At 35.7% G+C, this 18,853-nt stretch overlaps 1 protein-coding gene and 1 pseudogene across 1 annotated transcript in view; one reads left to right on the top strand and one right to left on the bottom strand.

The window, feature by feature from the left end:
- USP14 (ubiquitin specific peptidase 14) overlaps positions 1-18,853 on the top strand; it is a 45,734-nt gene that overhangs the window by 8,708 nt on the left and 18,173 nt on the right. Inside the window, exons 4-6 of the mRNA XM_060118181.1 lie at positions 5,697-5,801; positions 6,534-6,637; positions 16,192-16,250. Of these exons, the coding sequence (XP_059974164.1) occupies positions 5,697-5,801; positions 6,534-6,637; positions 16,192-16,250 (268 nt within the window). The remainder of the gene's footprint in view (positions 1-5,696; positions 5,802-6,533; positions 6,638-16,191; positions 16,251-18,853) is intronic.
- Positions 7,361-7,755, bottom strand: LOC132503203 (prefoldin subunit 4-like; annotated as a pseudogene).

The raw sequence follows: 18,853 nt of genomic DNA, 5'->3' as shown, positions 1-18,853 counted from the left end.
GTGCGTGGGCTTCTCATTGTGGTGGCTTCTCTTGTTGCGGAGCACAGGCTCTAGGCACGTGGGCTTCAGTAGTCGTGGCTCACAGGCTCTAGAGCACAGGCTCAGTAGTTGTGACGCACGGGCTTAGTTGCTCTGCTGCATGTGGGATCTTCCCGGAACAGGGCTCGAACCCGTGTCCCCTGCATTGGCAGGCGGATTCTTAACCACCACGCCACCAGGGAAGCCCTATCTACTTCTTTTGTCAAGCGTGTCGTAATCTCCAACTATTATTGTGGATTTGATTATATCTCCTTTCAGTTGTATCAGTTTTGTTTTGTGTATTTTGAAGTTCTGTTATTAGGTGCATGCATATATAGGATCGTTAAATCTTGGTGAATTGACCTTTCATCACAAGGAACTGTTCCTCTTTATCCTTGGTAATATTCTTTGCTCTCAGTTTTACTTTGATTTTAATAAAGCTACGCCATATTTCTTTTAATTATTGTTTGCATTTCATGTATTTTCCCATCCTTTTGCTTTTAACACATCTGTGTCTTTGAGATGGATTTTCTTAGGTTAGCATATACTTGGGTCTTGCTTTTTTATCCAGTCTTACAATCTCTACTTTGTAATTGGAACCTTTAGACCACTTATGTTCAATGTTATTATCCACATGTTTGGGTTTAATTTACCATCTTGCTGTTTGTTTTCTGTCTCATTTGTTCTTTTGCTGCCTTCTTTTCGATTATTTTTAATTTTGTGTTTATCTCTGCTTTGCTTTATCTCTGTTTTGTTATTTATGCTTTTATAGTAAGTTTTCTGAGAAAATTCACTGACTATGAAATTCAGCACTCTAAAATGTTCATTTCAGTGTGTTCTGCTATATACATAGAGTTGTGCAACCATCAACACTGTCTAGTTTTAAAGCATATCATTATCCAAAAAGAAACCCTGTGTTCATTAACAGTCATTTTCCATTCTCCCTTCCATCCCCAGAGTTTTAATGATTTCTCTAGGGTAGCAGTTCTCTAAGTGTATCCCGGAAACTCCAGGCAGTACCCAGGGCTCTTTCAAGGGATCCTTGAGATCAAAACTGTTTTCATATTTAAAAAACGTATTTTCATGTTGACATTAAGATTTTATTTGCCTTTTCTATTGTTGATTATGTACGTACAGTACTTTTTCAGAGGTTGTGGGACATGTGATACTGCAGCAGATTGAATACAGAAACAAATATGAAAATACACTGTTTTCTCTTAAGCCAAACATTAAAGACATTTGAAAAAAATGTAAAACAATATCAGTCTTCACTAGTTTTGTTTTGAGAATATAATTATCTTTCATAAAAATGTTAATTACCTTAACATTAAGTGGGTTTATTGTTTTTGAATGAATATTATTAAAATTTCTCAGTTTTAATTTCTAATACGGTAAATATTCATGGCTAAGACCTACATAACAGAAGTTCTCAATTTTTAAAAATGTGAAGCAGGAACTCTAAGCCAAATCTGGCCTGCAGCCTGTTTTTGTAAGGCATGCAAGTTAGGAATGATATTTATATTTTTAAAGGGGTGGGGTTGAAAACAACGAAGAATATGCAACAAAGATGGTATGTGGCCCAGAAATTCTAAAATATTTATTATATGGCCTTTAATAGGAAAAGTTTGCCAACTGTTGGTATAAAGGGTCCTATGATGATGTTTGATGTTTCTGAATTGCTGTTGTAGAGTTTATATTATGTATCTATAACGAGTGATTTCAGGCATAGTATAAGACTATTACAACAGTGTATTTCCATTTCCCTGCTTTGTGCTGTTGTCATACATAGATATAGTTTACTTCTACCTGTTAGAAACTCCATACTACATTGCTATTATTTTTACTTTCTACATTGCTACTTTTGCTTTAAATAGTCATTTATCCTTTAAAGAGATTAAAAAAGGTAGAAAACCCATATTTACCATTTCTGGTGCTCTTCCTTTGGATCCAGATCCAAATTGCCATCTGATACCATTTTCTTCTGCCTGAAGAACTTTTTACATTTTTCGCAGAGCCTATCTATGCGTTTTCTCTGCTTTTGTTTTTCTGAAAAGCTCTTGGTTTCATTTCATTTTTGAAAAACATTTTTGATTGGTATTAAATTCTAGATTAACACTCTTTCAATACTTGAAAGGTATCTTCTCATTTGTACAGTTGCTGTCATTCTTATCATTGTTCCTCTGCATGTAATGTGTCCTTTTTTCCCTGGGTGCTTTTGAGGTTTTTCTCATTATTGGTTTTCAGCAGTTTGTTTTGGTCAGGTTTTCTTTATGTTTATTCTGCTTAAACCTCTTGGATCTGTGTGTTTATAGTTTTTATTAAATTTAGAAAATCTTTAGCTATTTCTTTAGATATTTTTTCTGTCTGTCCTTCTCTTTCCTCTTTTTTGAGACTACAGTTACACATATATATAGCGTAGTTTTGCCCATTGTAGAATTTTGGTCCCTTTTTTACAGGTGTTTTACAGGTTTTTTACAGATGTTCATCAGATTGAGGAAAGTTCTCTTCTATTTCTAGTTTGCTGAGAGTTATGAATGGGAGTTGAGTTTTGGCAAATACTTTTTCTATATATATTGAAATGATTTTTCTTTTTAAATCCTTTAATCTCGATGTGATGAACTACACTGCTTTTTTCGAAATAGTAAACCACTTATATATTTTCCTTTTTATATAATGTGGATTCTATTGGTAGTACTTTGTTAAGTATTTTTGTGTCTCTTTTTGTGAGAGAGATGGTTTGTAGTTTTCTTGAACTGTCTTTATTTGATTTTTGCTATCAGTGTAATGCTGACTGTATAAAATGAGTTATGAAGCATTCATACCTCTCCTCTTTTCTGAAAGAGTTTATACACACACACACACACACACACACACACACATTAGTGTCTCATAGAATTCTCTAGTGAAGTTCTCTGGGCTTGGAGCTTTCTTGGTGGAAAGACTTTTTTAATTCAGAATTTAGAGTCTTTAATAAATGTAGGATTATTCAGATGTTATATTTTCTTTACACCGGTTTTGGTAGTGTCTTTTAAGGAATTGGTCTGTTTAGTTTAAATTGTTGGATTGATTGTCATACTACACTCTTACAGGATGTCCTACAGGTTCTAGAATCTGTAGTTCTGTCGTTCCACCCCTCCCCCAGCCCCCGTATTGGCAAATTGTGATTTCTTGCTTATTGTCTTTATCATCTAGGCAGAGGTTGTAAAGTTTCATTGATTTTTTTTCTCCCCAGTCCAAAGAATTAACTTTTGCTTGTTCATTTATTATTTTATTGATTTCCCCTCTTTGCTTCATTTCCTCCTTTTACTTTGATTTTAATATATACTTCTGCTAGCTTCTTAAGGTGGAAGCATATTTAATTTAATTTTAAGCCTTTTTTGTTGACTTTCTACTTATCTCTATTGCCCATTTTTCTATTGTGCTTATATATAGCGATTTTTCTTTAAGTTTGTCCTTTAAAATTTTGATTGTGGTAATAGGCAAGTTTTTAAGATTTATATAGTTAGAGACTAGAGACATGAGTCCTTTCACCTTTTATGTCAATTTTAGAAAATCTTCCAAAAACAGTAAGATTTTTTAGAAAATAAACTTAAATGTTTTATAATTATTTGTTTCATTTTATTTACATTTAAATCTTCAGTTTGTAATTCATTTTGGGTGTGGCATGTCATGAGGTGGAGAACTCAGAGTATTTTTTTTCTAAATTATTGTCCTCAACATTCTTCATTTTGTAATCTATTTTCTTAATAATTTTAAAGATATTGTTTTTAGTCTTCTTTTTCAGAAATTTCTTAGCTGTTGTCATGGGTATGAATTTGCTACATGAATGAAACATTTTGTAAAGTTTCAGAAAGGAGTTTAGTTAAATTTATATGATAGTTTGGAATCACATCTTTACATAATTTTTCTATTCCAGAAATCTTTCATGTCCTTCAGTTTCTTTAGGTGTTTTTTAATATCCCTAAGTAAAGCTTTATAGTTTTCTTATTAAAGTATTACATATTTCTTGTTATGTTTACTCTTAGATATTTGTTGGTATTCTTTCTTTTCCATTGTATTTTCTAACTGACTGTTGCTAGTATATTCCTCAGATATTTGGTTTTCCTGAGACAGTTGTCTTTTTTTTTAATAAATGTATTTATTTTATTTATTTTATCTTTGGCTGTGTTGGGTTTTCGTTGCTGCGTGTGGGCTTTTATGTAGTTGTGGTAAGTGGGGGCTACTCTTCGTTGTGGTGCGCGGGCTTCTCACTGCGGTGGCTTCTCGTTGCGGAGCACAGACTCTAGGCACACGGGCTTCATTAGTTGTGACACACGGGCTCAGTAGTTGTGGCTTACAGGCTCTAGAGCACAGGCTCAGTAGTTGTGGCACACAGTGTTGGTTGCTCCGGGGCATGTGGGATCTTCCCAGACTGGGGCTCGAATCCTTGTCCCCTGCATTGGCAGGCAGATTCTTAACCACTGCGCCACCAGGGAAGCCCGACAGTTGTCTTTTAAAAAAGATTCTTAGTGATAGCTTAGTACTGCTTTGCTATTATCTTATAGAAAGTTTAAGTAAAAATAATAGGTGATAGAATGAAGATTGTTGGATTTGAACATAGGTATTCATAAGACTATGAGTTTGGTGACTTTATTAATTTACTAATTTTAACCTTTGTCTAGATATTTATATTTTATTTTCCTTTTTTTTAAAAAAAACTCTCCGTCTGGCCTTTTTTTTTTTCTTTTAAACCTCTCTACCCTCTGTCTTTGTCTCAGATGTTTGTGTCTTCCAGAAAGATATTGAATAAGATGTTCACATTTCAGGATTATGAGACTTAGGGTGACAGTGTCTCCATTGTTCTTCTATTGTATGGAATGGTGTATCTGTACTGAATATAAGTATTCCCTTAAGTTAATAATGTGTAGAATTATAAAATTAGATATTTTGAACTAATTTATATGTTTGGTTTGATATTTTCTAATAATGGAGATTTCAATGCTTTCAAAATATTTCTATTCAAATGTAAATAATGGTTACATTTCACAATAGACTTTCATAGAAAGAATCTTATCAGTGCTTAGTGTGTTATGGGGAGAAATGATGCCACTAAATATTAATGATCATTTGAAGAGTTCTCTCCTTTCCAATATTGAAAACATTCTCAGCTTTCTTTGTGACCCTGTTTTTTCCATTAGCTTTATTGACGTATAGTATATAGAGAGTAAGATTCACCTACTTTAGTGTAAGAGTTTGATGGATTTGTTTAACTTTATACAGTCATGAAACCACCACCACAGTCAAGATAAAGAAGTTCCACTATTCTAAGAAGTTTCCTTATACCCCTTTTCAGATAAGCAGGTGACCTGTGGCCTGAGGCAGCCACCCTAGTACTTTTTTTTTTTTTTTTTTAACAGTTCAGTGATCTTTAATGTATTTACAGAGTTGTGTAACCTTCACCACAGTCTCATTTTGGAATATTTTCATCACCCCAGAAAGAAATGAGTTCCCATTTAAAGACACTCCCTATTCCCACCTTCAGTTCTAGCAACCACTAATCTACTTTGTGTCTCTCTAGATTTACCTTTTGTAGCAAGTAGAAGCATGCAACATGTGTTTTTCTGTGTCTGGCTTCTTTCATTGCACATAAATGTGATCAACTTTTTAGCATTTTCATGAAGTTAATTTTTTTTAAACAGGGAATGACTTTACTAATGATGGGGTCAGCAGATGCTCTTCCTGAGGAACCCTCAGCTAAAACCGTCTTCGTAGAAGACATGACAGAAGAACAGTTAGCATCTGCTGTAAGACATACCACATTTTATATATTTGATCACTACTTTTAAGAAGTACAGTTAGTAAGATGCCTTTCAGAAAGCATCTACATGTTTTAAAGATTTAATCAATATTAAGATGTATGTTATTAGCAGTAAATAAAAGTTTTATCTTTGAAATTGGCTCAAGGAATCCTTTTTTAATTGAATATTTCATTATAAAGTCAGTGAATATCTGTAATAAATATGTGTCTGGCAGATAGTGCTATTTAAATGTTTACTATTATTTTATGGGAAAACAGGCTCAAAGAAGTTAAATAGTTTAAATGCTGGGATATTTAAATTCTTAAAACCTTCCATGTTGAAAATATACAATTTATCCTTAATTTAAATGCAGTGTTGGTTTAGAAACTGGTCAACACACACTTGTCAAATATTATTATTATTTTTACTACCCAGCATTTATATAGTACCATTCATTTTTTTGAAGTGTTTCTGTATATATTTTGTTACCCTCTTCCAGTGATAAACCTGCAGATGAGGCAGAACTGATATGATTGTTTTCTTATTATTTTTAAGAAGGGAATTAAAACAGGATGATTGTCCGCATGATGCAAGTAAAATTTTTTGTTAGGGAAATAAAACATTGTTAAGGTAGAATAAATTGGTATGAGTTGGTAAATTGTATTTGCTTCAATGTGTTTAGTGATTTATATATGCTGTATCGTCTTATAAAAATGATTTAATCCTTTTCCTTATCAGATGGAATTACCATGTGGATTGACAAACCTTGGTAACACTTGTTACATGAATGCTACAGTTCAGTGTATTCGTTCTGTACCTGAACTCAAAGATGCCCTTAAAAGGTAAGACAGAAGAGAGATTGTTTTATGTCTTTTTTGGGTAACGGAGGTTTGGATGAATAGTGTTGTTTTACGTATATGTGTGTGTGTGTGTGTGTATGTGTGTGTATACATATATATATATATTTAGCAGCTTTATCGTGATATAATCCATTTATCATACAATTCACCCTTTTAACGTGTTCAATTAGATGGTCTTTATTATATTCATGAGGTTGTGCAACCATCACCACGATCTAATTTCAGAATATTCCCCTGCCCCCGCCAGAAGAAACCTCATACTCATTAGCAGTCACTCCTTATACCTTTCCCACCTCCAGCCCTAGGCAACCATTAATCTACTTTTTGTCTTACAGATTTGCCTATTCTGGACATTTCATATTAATGGGATCATACAGTACGTGGTCTTTTTGTTGACTGGCTTCTTTTACTTAGCATAATGTTTTCTAGGTTCATCCATGTTGTAGCATGATTCAATACTTCATTCCTTCGTATGGATGAATAATATTCCATTGTATGGATATACTATGTTTTGTTTATCCATTCATCAGTTGATGGACATTTGGATTGTTTCCACACTTTAGCTATTATGAATAATGCTGCTATGAACACTCAAGCACAAGTTTTTGCGCAGATGAGTTGTTTTCATTTCTCTTGATTATGAGTGGATTGCTTGGTCACATGGTAACCTGTGTTGAGCAACATTTTAAAAGTATTGTAAAATGTTTAGCCTTCTCTTGCTTCAAGGTTTATGTTGTTCTCCAACTTTGCATATAACTGAACTTCCACATCTGCTAACACCTGCTGAATTGATTCCACTCTGGATTCTAAGGTATCAATTTCTTTTTGGAAATTTTTCTTTGCTTCTAACATTTCTTGATGTTTCTTCTTGAGAATGGCTAATGAAAACATCACTAATCTGATGAGATATCATTAAGCAGTTGTCATCTGCAAGTGTGATATCCTCACAAGCATCTCCTAAATTTCGGAGCTGTTTCTTTTTTAATTCTGTTTCTTCCTTTAACTGTGAGATTCTACTTGTATTCTGTGCAAATTTATCTTTTGTTGATCTTCAGATGTAACATTGACATCTATGCAGTCATCTTCACGGTGGCTGCCATCTTGGGACTCTGTCTTTGATTAAATCAGCCATCCTAAGGGTGAAATGGTATCTCATTATGGCTCTCATTTGTATTTACCTAGTGACTAATGATGTTGAGCATCTTTTCATGTGCTTATTGGCCATTTGTATATCTTTGTAGAAATGTCTGATCAGCACATCCTTTTCCTATGCTTTAAATGGTTTGTCTTTTTATTATTCAGTTGTAAGTGTTCTTCATATATTCTGGGTACAAGTCCTTTTTCAGGTAATTTGCGAATATTTTCTTCCATTTTGTGAGTTGTCTTTTCACTTTCTTGACTGCATTCTTGTAGCACAGAAATTTCAAATTTTGATGTAGTTGAATTTTTTTTTTCTTTTTTTTGGTGTCATATGTAAGAAACCATTGCCTAATTTTTAGGTCATAAATTTTTTTTAAGAGTTATATAGTTTTAGCTCTTAAATTTAGGTCTATGATCCATTTTTAGGTGATTTTTTTTGTATGGTGGGAGGTAGTTTTCCCCATTCTTTTGCATGCAGATGTCTAGTTCTTTCAGTACCATTTGTTGAGAAGACTAGTCTTTCCTGTTGAAGTGTCTTAGCACCTTTTTTGAAAATTAATTGACCATAATGTATGTAATAATAAGTAAGATTGGATTCTCAATTAGAGTCTAGAAACACATATGTTGTATGTTTATCCTTATACCAGTGAGTAATGGTTTTTAAAAGAAATAGAACTTTGTTTTTATACTATTGTATTTACAAAAGTAAACAGTAAACAGTTATCCATGTTTTGAGAACATATCAAATAGTCTATAAACTGAGGGTCCCTTCTCTTCAGTGAGTATAAATGTGTAACTTTTAAAAATATGTAATTTAATTCTGACTAAATTTATTACATCTATTTTGATTCATACATTGCCAGTTATTAATATGTGGTGGAATTCTGAACTGCAGTTTGGATTCTTAGACAGCTTTATGAATGCTGTGTATTTTTTTCTCCCCTACTTGCTTATGAAATGCTTTGATAAAATTGAGCAGTAGAGAGGAGAGAGAAGGGACATGCAGAAACCTGAGAGTAACTGAAGGTTTTCTGAATTTTTCTGAAGTGAACACTTGTCAGGTATTTACATGAAGTTGCCTAGATTGCCACTAATATACTGCCAGTGCACAAGACAGAGCACCTGTCTTCAAGGTACCGACGGTCTGATGGAGGAAGACTACCAAGTAAATGGGTACTGTTTCAGAACAGCTTTGCTGGGAAATGTTAAAGTCATTTATTTTTCCTCAGAGATTCATAGTTATTTCCCCACTGTTTTAGGGTGCCCATGGTTACTGATGAGAGGTCTAATATCAATCTCTATTCTTAATCTTTTCTGTCAGTAACTTTTAGGGTTTTCTCTTTATTTTTGTTTTCAACGTTTTCCAACAGTCCTAAGGTGTGGGTTTTCTTTTATTTATCTCATTTAGCCCTCAGTGGGTGCTTTCAGTCTGAGGACTGTTGTCCTAAACTCTGGGACATTCTTAGCCATTATTTCTTCAGATATTGCTTCTCTTCTATTTTACCTTCCTCTTACATTCTAAATATTGGAGTTTTTGGATCTGTTGCTAATGTCTTTTTTTCCTTTGCACTTTTATTTTTATGTGCTGTGTTTTGGGAGAATGCCTCACTTCTGTTTTACTTTTCACTGATTTGTATGTTAGCTTTGTTTCACAACTGCTCATTTATCGCAACTTCTTTTTTTTTTTTTTTTTTTTTTTTGTGGTACGCGGGCCTCTCACTGTTGTGGCCTCTCCCATTGTGGAGCACAGGCTCCGGACACGCAGGCTCAGAGGCCATGGCTCACGGGCCCAGCTGCTCCGCGGCATGTGGGATCTTCCCGGACCGGGGCATGAACCTGTGTCCCCTGCAACGGCAGGCGGACTCTCAACCACTGCGCCACCAGGGAAGCCCACAACCTTCTTTTTAATAAAATCTCCCTTTCTTAACTTTTGGATATGATTCCTGCTTTTATTTCTCTGAGGCTCCAAAGTACTCTTACTTAAAGGTATTTTTCCTGTTTGGTCCTTTAACTTTGTTCTCTTTGGATATATAGATTGATCTTCATTTCTTTGAAGATGGTGTACTTATTATATGCAGTGTATTCTTTTGTGTCCCAAGTGCAAATTACCTGAATGAATAGCTTGCTGGGGCAGCTCCCTGTCATAGAGAGTGGCTAGTTGGGACAGATATGCCTTATTTCCAAGACTTCCTCTTTACTTTTTTCATCTGGGATTCCTTATTATAGTCTCTACTTCAAGGAGAGCTCTCTTTCATGTTTTGGAGTTAACTTCTCTGAGTTTTATATAAGCAGGGAGATTTCATCTTGTTGCTTCCATTTTCTTGAAACCAAGTAAACTATTTTGAATTCTAAGTTGTTGCAAGAGGGTGGAAGCCCCTGTACTTACTAACTTAATCGATACAGAATGACGTGGATGGGGTTGTATGTCTTTGGGAAAATGACACTAACTGATAAAATAGGAATGAAAGAAAAGAGGACAATTCCATGAAAGATGCTTTACTGCTGGAGATGCTGAAGTTCATCCTTAAATGTATGGCAGGTTCTGGAGAGTGGGATGTATACCGATGAAGAGTAGAAGGAAAACGCATTGAAGAGAAACAGGCTGGATTAGCTGAAGAGAGGCAGTGAGGGCCAAGAACAATACCTGCGGATAAAATCTGGTTTGCTTGATGCTGCCCAACAGTGGAACCTCATCTTAATATGGGAGTTCTAAATTTAGAAACTAAAGTGAAATGTGTATATAATAAAAATTACTTTTGAAAATTCTATAAGTTACTTGTAAAAGACAGTATCACATGACAATCTTTTTGTCTTATTGGAGACTGGCAAGCCAACTCTTAGGTACAAAATAGTCTTTTCATTAGCAATTACTAGACTGCTATTTTACTTTCATTTTCAAATTTGTAGAGGAATGATCTATTTTTGATAGAAAATACCAATAAAATTGGCTGGACCCAACTTTTGGGGGCATTTTGTTTATTTTTATAAATTATTTATTTTTGGCTGTGTTGGGTCTTCATTGCTGCGCATGGGCTTTTCTCTAGTTGTGGCAAGCGGGAGCTACTCTTCATTGCGGTGCGCGGGCTTCTCATTGTGGTGGCTTCTCTTGCTGCAGAGCATGGACTCTAGGCCTGCAGGCTTCAGTAGTTGTAGCACATGGGCTCAGTAGCTGTGGCTCGCAGGCTCTACAGGGCAGGGTCAGTAGTTGTGGCGTATGGGCTTAGTTGCTCTGTGGCTTGTGGGATCCTCCTGGACCAGGGCTCGAACCCATGTCCCCTGCATTGACAGGTGGATTCTCAACTGCGCCACCAGGGAAGCCCTTTCTGGGGCATTTTAAATGTCCATTTTCTGTGTCTTTTTGAGTCAGTTTTGGTAATTTATTTTTTCCTACGAATTTGTCCCTATGTCTTTAAACTATTTTAGCATATGAGTTACTCTGTTTTGGGATCTGTATTTTTTTCTCCATTTTTATTTCGTATTAGTTATTTTTTCTGTTTTGATTACCTTGCCAGAGGTTTGTGTATTTTTCACAGAATCAGCTATTAGATTTATTCACTCAGTTCTTTCAGTTGTCTGATTTGTTCTACTTTTGTTTGTATTAATGTTTTTTTTCTGTTTTCCTTAGGCTTGTTTTATTATTTTTTAAGTTGCATGCTTGGATCATTAATTTATTCTCGTGTAGGAATGAAAGTATTTAATTCTGAGGTTTTGCTTGTTTTCTATTCATTCGATGAGATTGCTCAGATTTTTTTTAAAAATGTTATAAAAGGGACTTCCCTGGTGGTCCAGTGGGTAAAACTTTGTGCTCCCAATGCAGGGGGCCGGGTTTCGATCCCTGGTTGGGAAACTAGATCCCACATGCATGCCGCAAGTAAGAGTTTGCATGCTGCAATTAAGTAGTCCACTTGCCGCAACTAAGCAGCCCGCATGCCACAACTAAAGATCACGTACGCCACAACTAAGACCCGGCGCAGTCTGTCTAAATAAATAAATAAATAGATAGATAAATAGATAAATAGATAAATAGATAAATAAATATTTAAAAAATAAGTTATAAATTCTTATCTTTTCCTTTTGCCCCAGAGTTTTTTGTTTTCTGCTTTTTTTATTGAAGTGTAGTTGATTTACAGTGTTGTGTTAATTACTGCTGTCCAGCCAAGGGATTTGGTTATACATATATATATATTCTGTTTTTTTAATATTCTTTTCCGTTATGGTTTATCACAGGATATTGAATATAGTTCTCTGTTCTCTATAGGACCTCGTTTTATCCATTCTGTATATAAAAGCTTACATCTGATAACCACAACCTCCTACTCCCTCCCTCCTCCAACCCCCGCCCCCTTGGCAACCACCACTCTGTTCTCTGTGTCTGTGATTCTGTTTCTGGGATAGGTTCATTTGTGTCATATTTTAGATTTTAGATTCCACATATAAGTGATATTATATGGTATTTGGCTTTCTCTTTCTGACTTACTTCACTTAGTATGATAATCTCTAGTTGTATCCATGTTGCTGCAAATGGCATTATTTCTTTCTTTTTTATGACTGAGTAGTGCTCCATTGTATGTATGTACCACATCTTCTTTATCCATTCAGCTGTCGATGAACATTTAGGTTGTTTCCATGTCTTGGCTGTTGTGAACAGTGCTGCTATGAACATAGGGGTGCATGTATCTTTTTGAATTATAGTTTTGTCCAGATATATGTCCAGGAGTAGAATTGCTGGATCATATGGTAATTCTATTTTTAGTTTTCTGAGGAACATCCATACTGTTTTCCACAGTGGCTGCACCAGCTTACATTCCCACCAACAGTGTAGGAGGTTTCCCTTTTCTCCATACCCTCTCCAGCATTTGTTATTTGTAGACTTTTTTTAAAGGTATTATTATTTTTTTTAAATTTATTATTATTATTTATTTATACTATTTATTTTTGGCTGCATCGGGTCTTAGTTGCAGCATGCAGGATCTTTGTTGCGGCATGCGGGCTCCTTAGTTGTGGCATCTGGACTTCCTAGTTGCTGCACGCAGGCTTCTTAGTTGCAGCATGTGGACTGTTTAGTTGTGGCATGCATATGGGATCTAGTTCCCCGATCAGGGATCGAACCCAGGCCTCCTGCATTGGGAGTGTGCAGTCTTACCCACTGGACCACCAGGGAAGTCCCTGCCCATTTTTGGATTGGGTTGTTTGTTTTTTTCGTTGTTGAGCTGTTATGAGCTGTTCATATATTTTGGAAATTAAGCCCTTGCCTGTTGCATCATTTGCAAATATTTTCTCCTGTTGTCTTTTCATTTTGTTTATGATTTCCTTTGCTGTGCAAAACCAAAGTTTGCTTTTAATTATTGAATTATATAGAAACACATACAAATGAATTATCCCAGAGTGAACACATCCCTGTAACCGATGGGGATCAACAGAACTCTGTTAGCACTCCAAAAATCCCCTCCCCAATCCCTTCCTATCCACTGCCCCCACCCTTCTTTGCAAAGTTGTTATACTCACCTGACTTCTAATTTTGAGTAATTTTGCTTATTTTGAACTCTTCATGAACAGAAACGTACAGATTATGTTCATTTGAGTCAGGCTCATTATATTTGGCTTTTCCATGTTGTGTGTGTGTTCATTCACGTTCATGCTGTAGGGTAGCAGTCCCCAGCGTTTTGGCAACGGGGACTGGTTTCATGGAAGACAGTGTTTTCACGGACCAGTGTGGGGGTGGGGGGGGGAATAGTTTCGGGATGATTCAGAGCATTATATTTATTGTGCACTTTATTTCTATTATTATTACATTGTAATATATAATGAAATAATTATACAACTCACCATAATGCAAAATCAGTGGGAGCCCTGAGCTGGTTTTCACTTGCCACTCACTGATAGGGTTTTGATATGAGTCTGCAAGCAATTGGTTTATTATGGTCTCTGTGCAGTCAAACCTCTCTGCTAATGATAATCTGTATTTGCAGCCGCTCCCCAGTGCTAGCATCATTGCCTCAGCTCCACCTCAGATCATTAGGCATTAAATTCTCATAAGGAGCAAGCAACCTAGATCCCTCACATGTGCAGTTCACAGTAGAGTTTGCACTCCTATGAGAATCTAATGAGGCCGATGATCTGACAGGAAGCAGAGCTCAGGCAGTGACGCGAGAGATGGGGAGCGGCTGTAAATACAGATGAAGCTGCTTTCCCTCGCCCACTGCTCACCTCCTGCTGTGCAGCCGGGTTCCTAAGAGGCTACATACTAGTACCATTTAGTGTCCCGGGGGTTGGGGACCCCTGCTGTAGGGTACACCATTGTATGTATATACTACCAAGTAATTATTCATTTTTCTGTTAATGAATGTTTGGGTTGATCTGATCTATGACAGTGTTGTGAATATTTCACAGATGATAGAAAAGTCAAGACATCCTCTTTTTGTAGGTGATAAAGTATAATAGGCATTAAGTTTATTAATTACATTCAGATTTTCTATATCATTATTTAATTTTTATTTATTTGCAAAGATTAGGAAAGGTACTCTATTGGTTCTTTTGTCTGAAAAACCTCTCAGTATTTTTATCTGTTAAAACTCTTAGTACTCCTGTCAGTTCCTTCTTTTTTCTAGCAGTTTTTTCTTTGTAAAGTTCATTATGAATGTTTGGCTTATTGGATAGTTTTATCTTAATTAGGAATTATAAGTTTTCTTGGTATAATATTGAGAGTTTTAGGGGGATGGTATTAAATTAGCTATGATTTTTCTGTTCTCAGATAATTAAAAAAAGATTGATAATTCATTAATGCAGCTTTTGTCATAAACATAGAAATAGTTACATACGTAACTAGATGTAAATTCATAACAGTGGCAGTTATGTAATTACATACTTCAGTGATATTATGGGATGCATCTACTTTATGAGTACTTCGTTTTAACTTAAGAAGTGCCCTTTAAAAAGTTGCTAAACTGTCTGACAGGGAAACTATTATGATTTTTATTTTTTAAATGAACATATATAATTTAGACAACATGCATTATTGTATATTGAAAAATTAAGAATTTTTTAGTTGCAAGAGTTTGCAAAAGATCTAAACAAGTGAAAAAAAGAAAATTATTCCATTGAATATAATTTAACATAATATTTTCTGTGACCTCTTTCATTCACTTACATAAGCGCAGAGTTGTTTTTTTTTTCTTGGCTGCATTGAGTCTTCGTTGCTGCGCAGGCTTTCTCTAGTGGTGAGCGGGGGCTACTCTTCATTGCAGTACGTGGGCTTCTCATTGCAGTGGCTTGTTTTGTTGCAGAGCACGGGCTCAGTAGTCACAGCGCAAGGCTCAGTAGTTGTGGCACATGGGCTTAGTTGCTCTGCAGCATGTGGGATCTTCCTGGACCAGGGATCGAATCCATGTCCCCTGAATTGGCAGGCAGATTCTTAACCACTGCACCACCAGGGAAGTCCCCTTTTTTAAAAAAAATTGGAATATAATTTACATCTAGTGAAATGTATGTGTCTTATGTGTTTGGTGTGATCAGTTTGGACAAATGCAAATTCTCTGTAACTCATTTTACAATCAGATTTATAGAACATTTTCATCATCCCAGGAAGTTTTATTGTACCTTTTCCCAGTCAACTGCCCAGCTCCCCTAAGTAACCACTGATCTCATATTAGTTTTGTGGGATCTCTCCCATTGCCCGGTGTTTAATACCTGAATGATAATTTTTGATCCTTTGTCATAAAACATTGTATAAGTAACTACAGTGGTTTGAATATTTCCTTTGGGTGGCCAGTCCTTTGTAGTGCTATAAATTAACTGAGAATCATAAAAGTGAATTTAGAAATCATTTAATAGGAAACCTTCATTTTATAGGTGAGAAAACTGACTTGAAATTTAAGTGACTTATTTAGTGTTGTGTAGGAAGTTAGTGCTGAATGTAGATTCATTGATTTTGATTTAATGTTTTTGATCTAATGATCTTTTCTTCATTTCTGAAATTACATTTTATTTTCTTTGTAATAATGGACATTAAATATGTGCTTTTTAATTTTATTTTTTTAACATCTTTATTGGAGTGTAATTGCTTTACAATGTTGTGTTAGTTTCTGGTGTATAACAAAGTGAGTCGGCTATATGTACTTTTTTGTTTACACAATTTTTAGAAAATGTTGTAGATGAGTTAGACAAGAGGAAAGAATTTAAAGTAGGCTTCATTCATCTAATTTCCGTTTTTTCTTAGCAGTCGTTTTTTGCCCATATAATTCTTAAAGGAACCAGACCAGAAGAGAAGAAGAAAAAATGGTGGGAACAACTCAGAGAAACTTGTAGTTGAGGGTTTCATAATAAGTCCTTGGAACTAATTTCTTCCCATTTGAGTTTCAGAATAAAGTGAATATTTAATTCTGTCTTAATGTTCCTAGGTATGCAGGTGCCTTGAGAGCTTCAGGGGAAATGGCTTCAGCACAGTATATTACTGCAGGTCAGTATCTTAAATATACTAGTTTTCAAGAGGGAGTATGGTATTCAATAAACATCATTTTTCACTCACAGTTTTTTTAGTATCTTTCTGTTTTCAAAATGTATTTTTAAAACATCACCTCATTAAAATTAGAGTACTTACACTTACATTAAACAACTTGGGACTTTTTTTTTTTTTTTTTTTGCGGTACGCGGGCCTCTCACTGTTGCGGCCTCTCCCTCTGCGGAGCACAGGCTCCGGACGCGCAGGCTCAGCGGCCATGGCTCACGGGCCCAGCCCCTGCGCAGCATGTGGGATCTTCCCAGACAGGACATGAACCCGTGTCCCCTGCATCGACAGGCGAACTCTCAACCACTGTGCCACCAGGGAAGCCCCATGGGACTTATTTTATTAACCACATTATAAACCAGTGATGTCTGTCCTATTTGAAAAAATCTTTGGATTAGTGGGTATTCATGTAAGGAAGTTGGATATGAAGTATGAGGAGAAATAGAAATTCTAGAAATATCTTGTTTCTTTATTACATGAGACAGTGTATTCTGCCCCCACTGCCCCATTTTGGACAGTTTTACAAATGAATACTCTCTTAAATCCTTGGGCTGGGTTGATAGGGTTTTTAACAGCCCTGCCTTTTTTGGGGGGTGGGCAGGGATGGTTTGTAACAGCTTTATTGAGAGACAGTTCACATACCGTACTACCCACCCATTTAAATGATACAATTCACTGTTTTTTAGTTTACTCATAGAGTTATGCAGTCATCACCACTAGAAAAGAAACCCTGTAACATTCAGCAGTCACCCCGTTTCCTGTCACCACTACCAGCCCTGTGCAACCAGTAATCTACTGTCAGTCTATAGATTTGCCTCTTCTAGAATATTCATATAAGTGGAATTGTACAATATATGGTCTTTTCTGATGGCTTCTTTCACTTAGAATGTTTTTGAGTTTCAGCCACATCATAAACATGTATCAGTACTTCATTCCTTTTTATTGCTGAGTAAGATTCCATTGTATTGGATATATCACATTTCATTTATCCTTTCATCATTGATGAGACATTTGGGTAGTTTCCACTTTTTGACCAATATAAATATTGCTAAACATTTGTGTACAAGTCTGTATGGACATATGTTTTCATTTCTCTTGGGTATATATCTAGGAGAGGAATCATTGGGTCACATGGTAACTATGTGAGGAACTGCCAGACTGTTTTCCAAAGCAGCTGCATCATCTTATATTCCTCCCAGCATGTATGAGGATTCTGATTTCTTTGTATCCTCACTGACACTAGGTATTGAATGTCTCTGATTATAGCCATTCTAGGGGTGTGAAATGGTATCTCATTGTGGTCAGTCATTAATCTGTAATACTATAAACAGTAGGTTCTTTGCATCATTTGGAATTAGTGAGATTTTCCTCTAACCTTTTTCCCTGAAAGTAGATTCATTTGTTGAAATGAAGTTTTTTTTTTTTTTTTGAAGATGTTGGGGGTAGGAGTTTAATAATTAATTTATTTAATTTTGCTGTGTTGGGTCTTCGTTTCTGTGCGAGGGCTTTCTCTAGTTGTGGCAAGTGGGGGCCACTCTTCATCGCGGTGCGCGGGCCTCTCACTATCACAGCCTCTCTTGTTGTGGAGCACAGGCTCCAGATGCGCAGGCTCAGTAGTTGTGGCTCACGGGCCTAGTTGCCCCGCGGCATGTGGGATCCTCCCAGACCAGGGCTCGAACCCATGTCCCCTGCATTAGCAGGCAGATTCTCAACCACTGCGCCACCAGGGAAGCCCCCTGAAATGAAGTTTTTACTGGGAAAATGTGATCACATATCTAGTTCATCTGGTAACTTATGTATCTAAGAGTTGCTCAGAATTTCAAAAGCTTCTCCAGAGTCTTATAGGAGGCTTGCAATATTGATGGGATGAAAAATACCGTTCTTTACTTCTTGCTTCTTGATTTTTTAAGTTTTTTATTTTGAAATAAATTTAAATTCACAGAAAAGTTGCAAGAATTCACCAATTACTGACTTTTTGTCACATCTGGTTTATCAGTCATTGTAATGCATGTTCTTTTTTTCTAAACCATTTGAGAGTAAGTTGCAGATATCCTGTTTTTTGTTCCTGAATACTTCAGTATGTATTTCCTGAGAATAAGGACATTCATAACCACAAGATGGTTATTTTTCGAAGTCTGGGAGTTTAACACTGATGTTAACTCATAATACTGACTTGATTAAATTTTGCCAGTTAACCCTGTATTGCCCATTGCTTCAGGAGCCAATTTAGGATCACACATTGCACTTAGTTATGTTGTTATGTCTCATTAGTTTCTTAATGTATAGTGTGTCTTTTGACCTTTTTCTTTCAAACTAATGAAATATTTGAGATGCTCCGTTCATGGTATATATTAAATTAAATCACTGGGTTTTTTTCTTGTTTTTTTTTTTTTAGTGAGAAGTGTATCCTTTAAAGTGTTATTACAATTTAGGCATTTTTTATTTTAAAAATTATTAGCTGAGTAGGGACGCATAATTTCAGCTCTGCCTCCTAAAATATTTTTTAAACATTGTGTTTAGTAGTTTTATTCAGGAACATTTCATTGAGTACTTAC

The sequence above is a fragment of the Mesoplodon densirostris genome, chromosome 15 (assembly GCF_025265405.1).
Source record: "Mesoplodon densirostris isolate mMesDen1 chromosome 15, mMesDen1 primary haplotype, whole genome shotgun sequence".
Taxonomy (NCBI): domain Eukaryota; kingdom Metazoa; phylum Chordata; class Mammalia; order Artiodactyla; family Ziphiidae; genus Mesoplodon; species Mesoplodon densirostris.
Note: the sequence above shows the minus strand (reverse complement) of the source record. Positions and strands in the feature narration are given on the sequence as shown.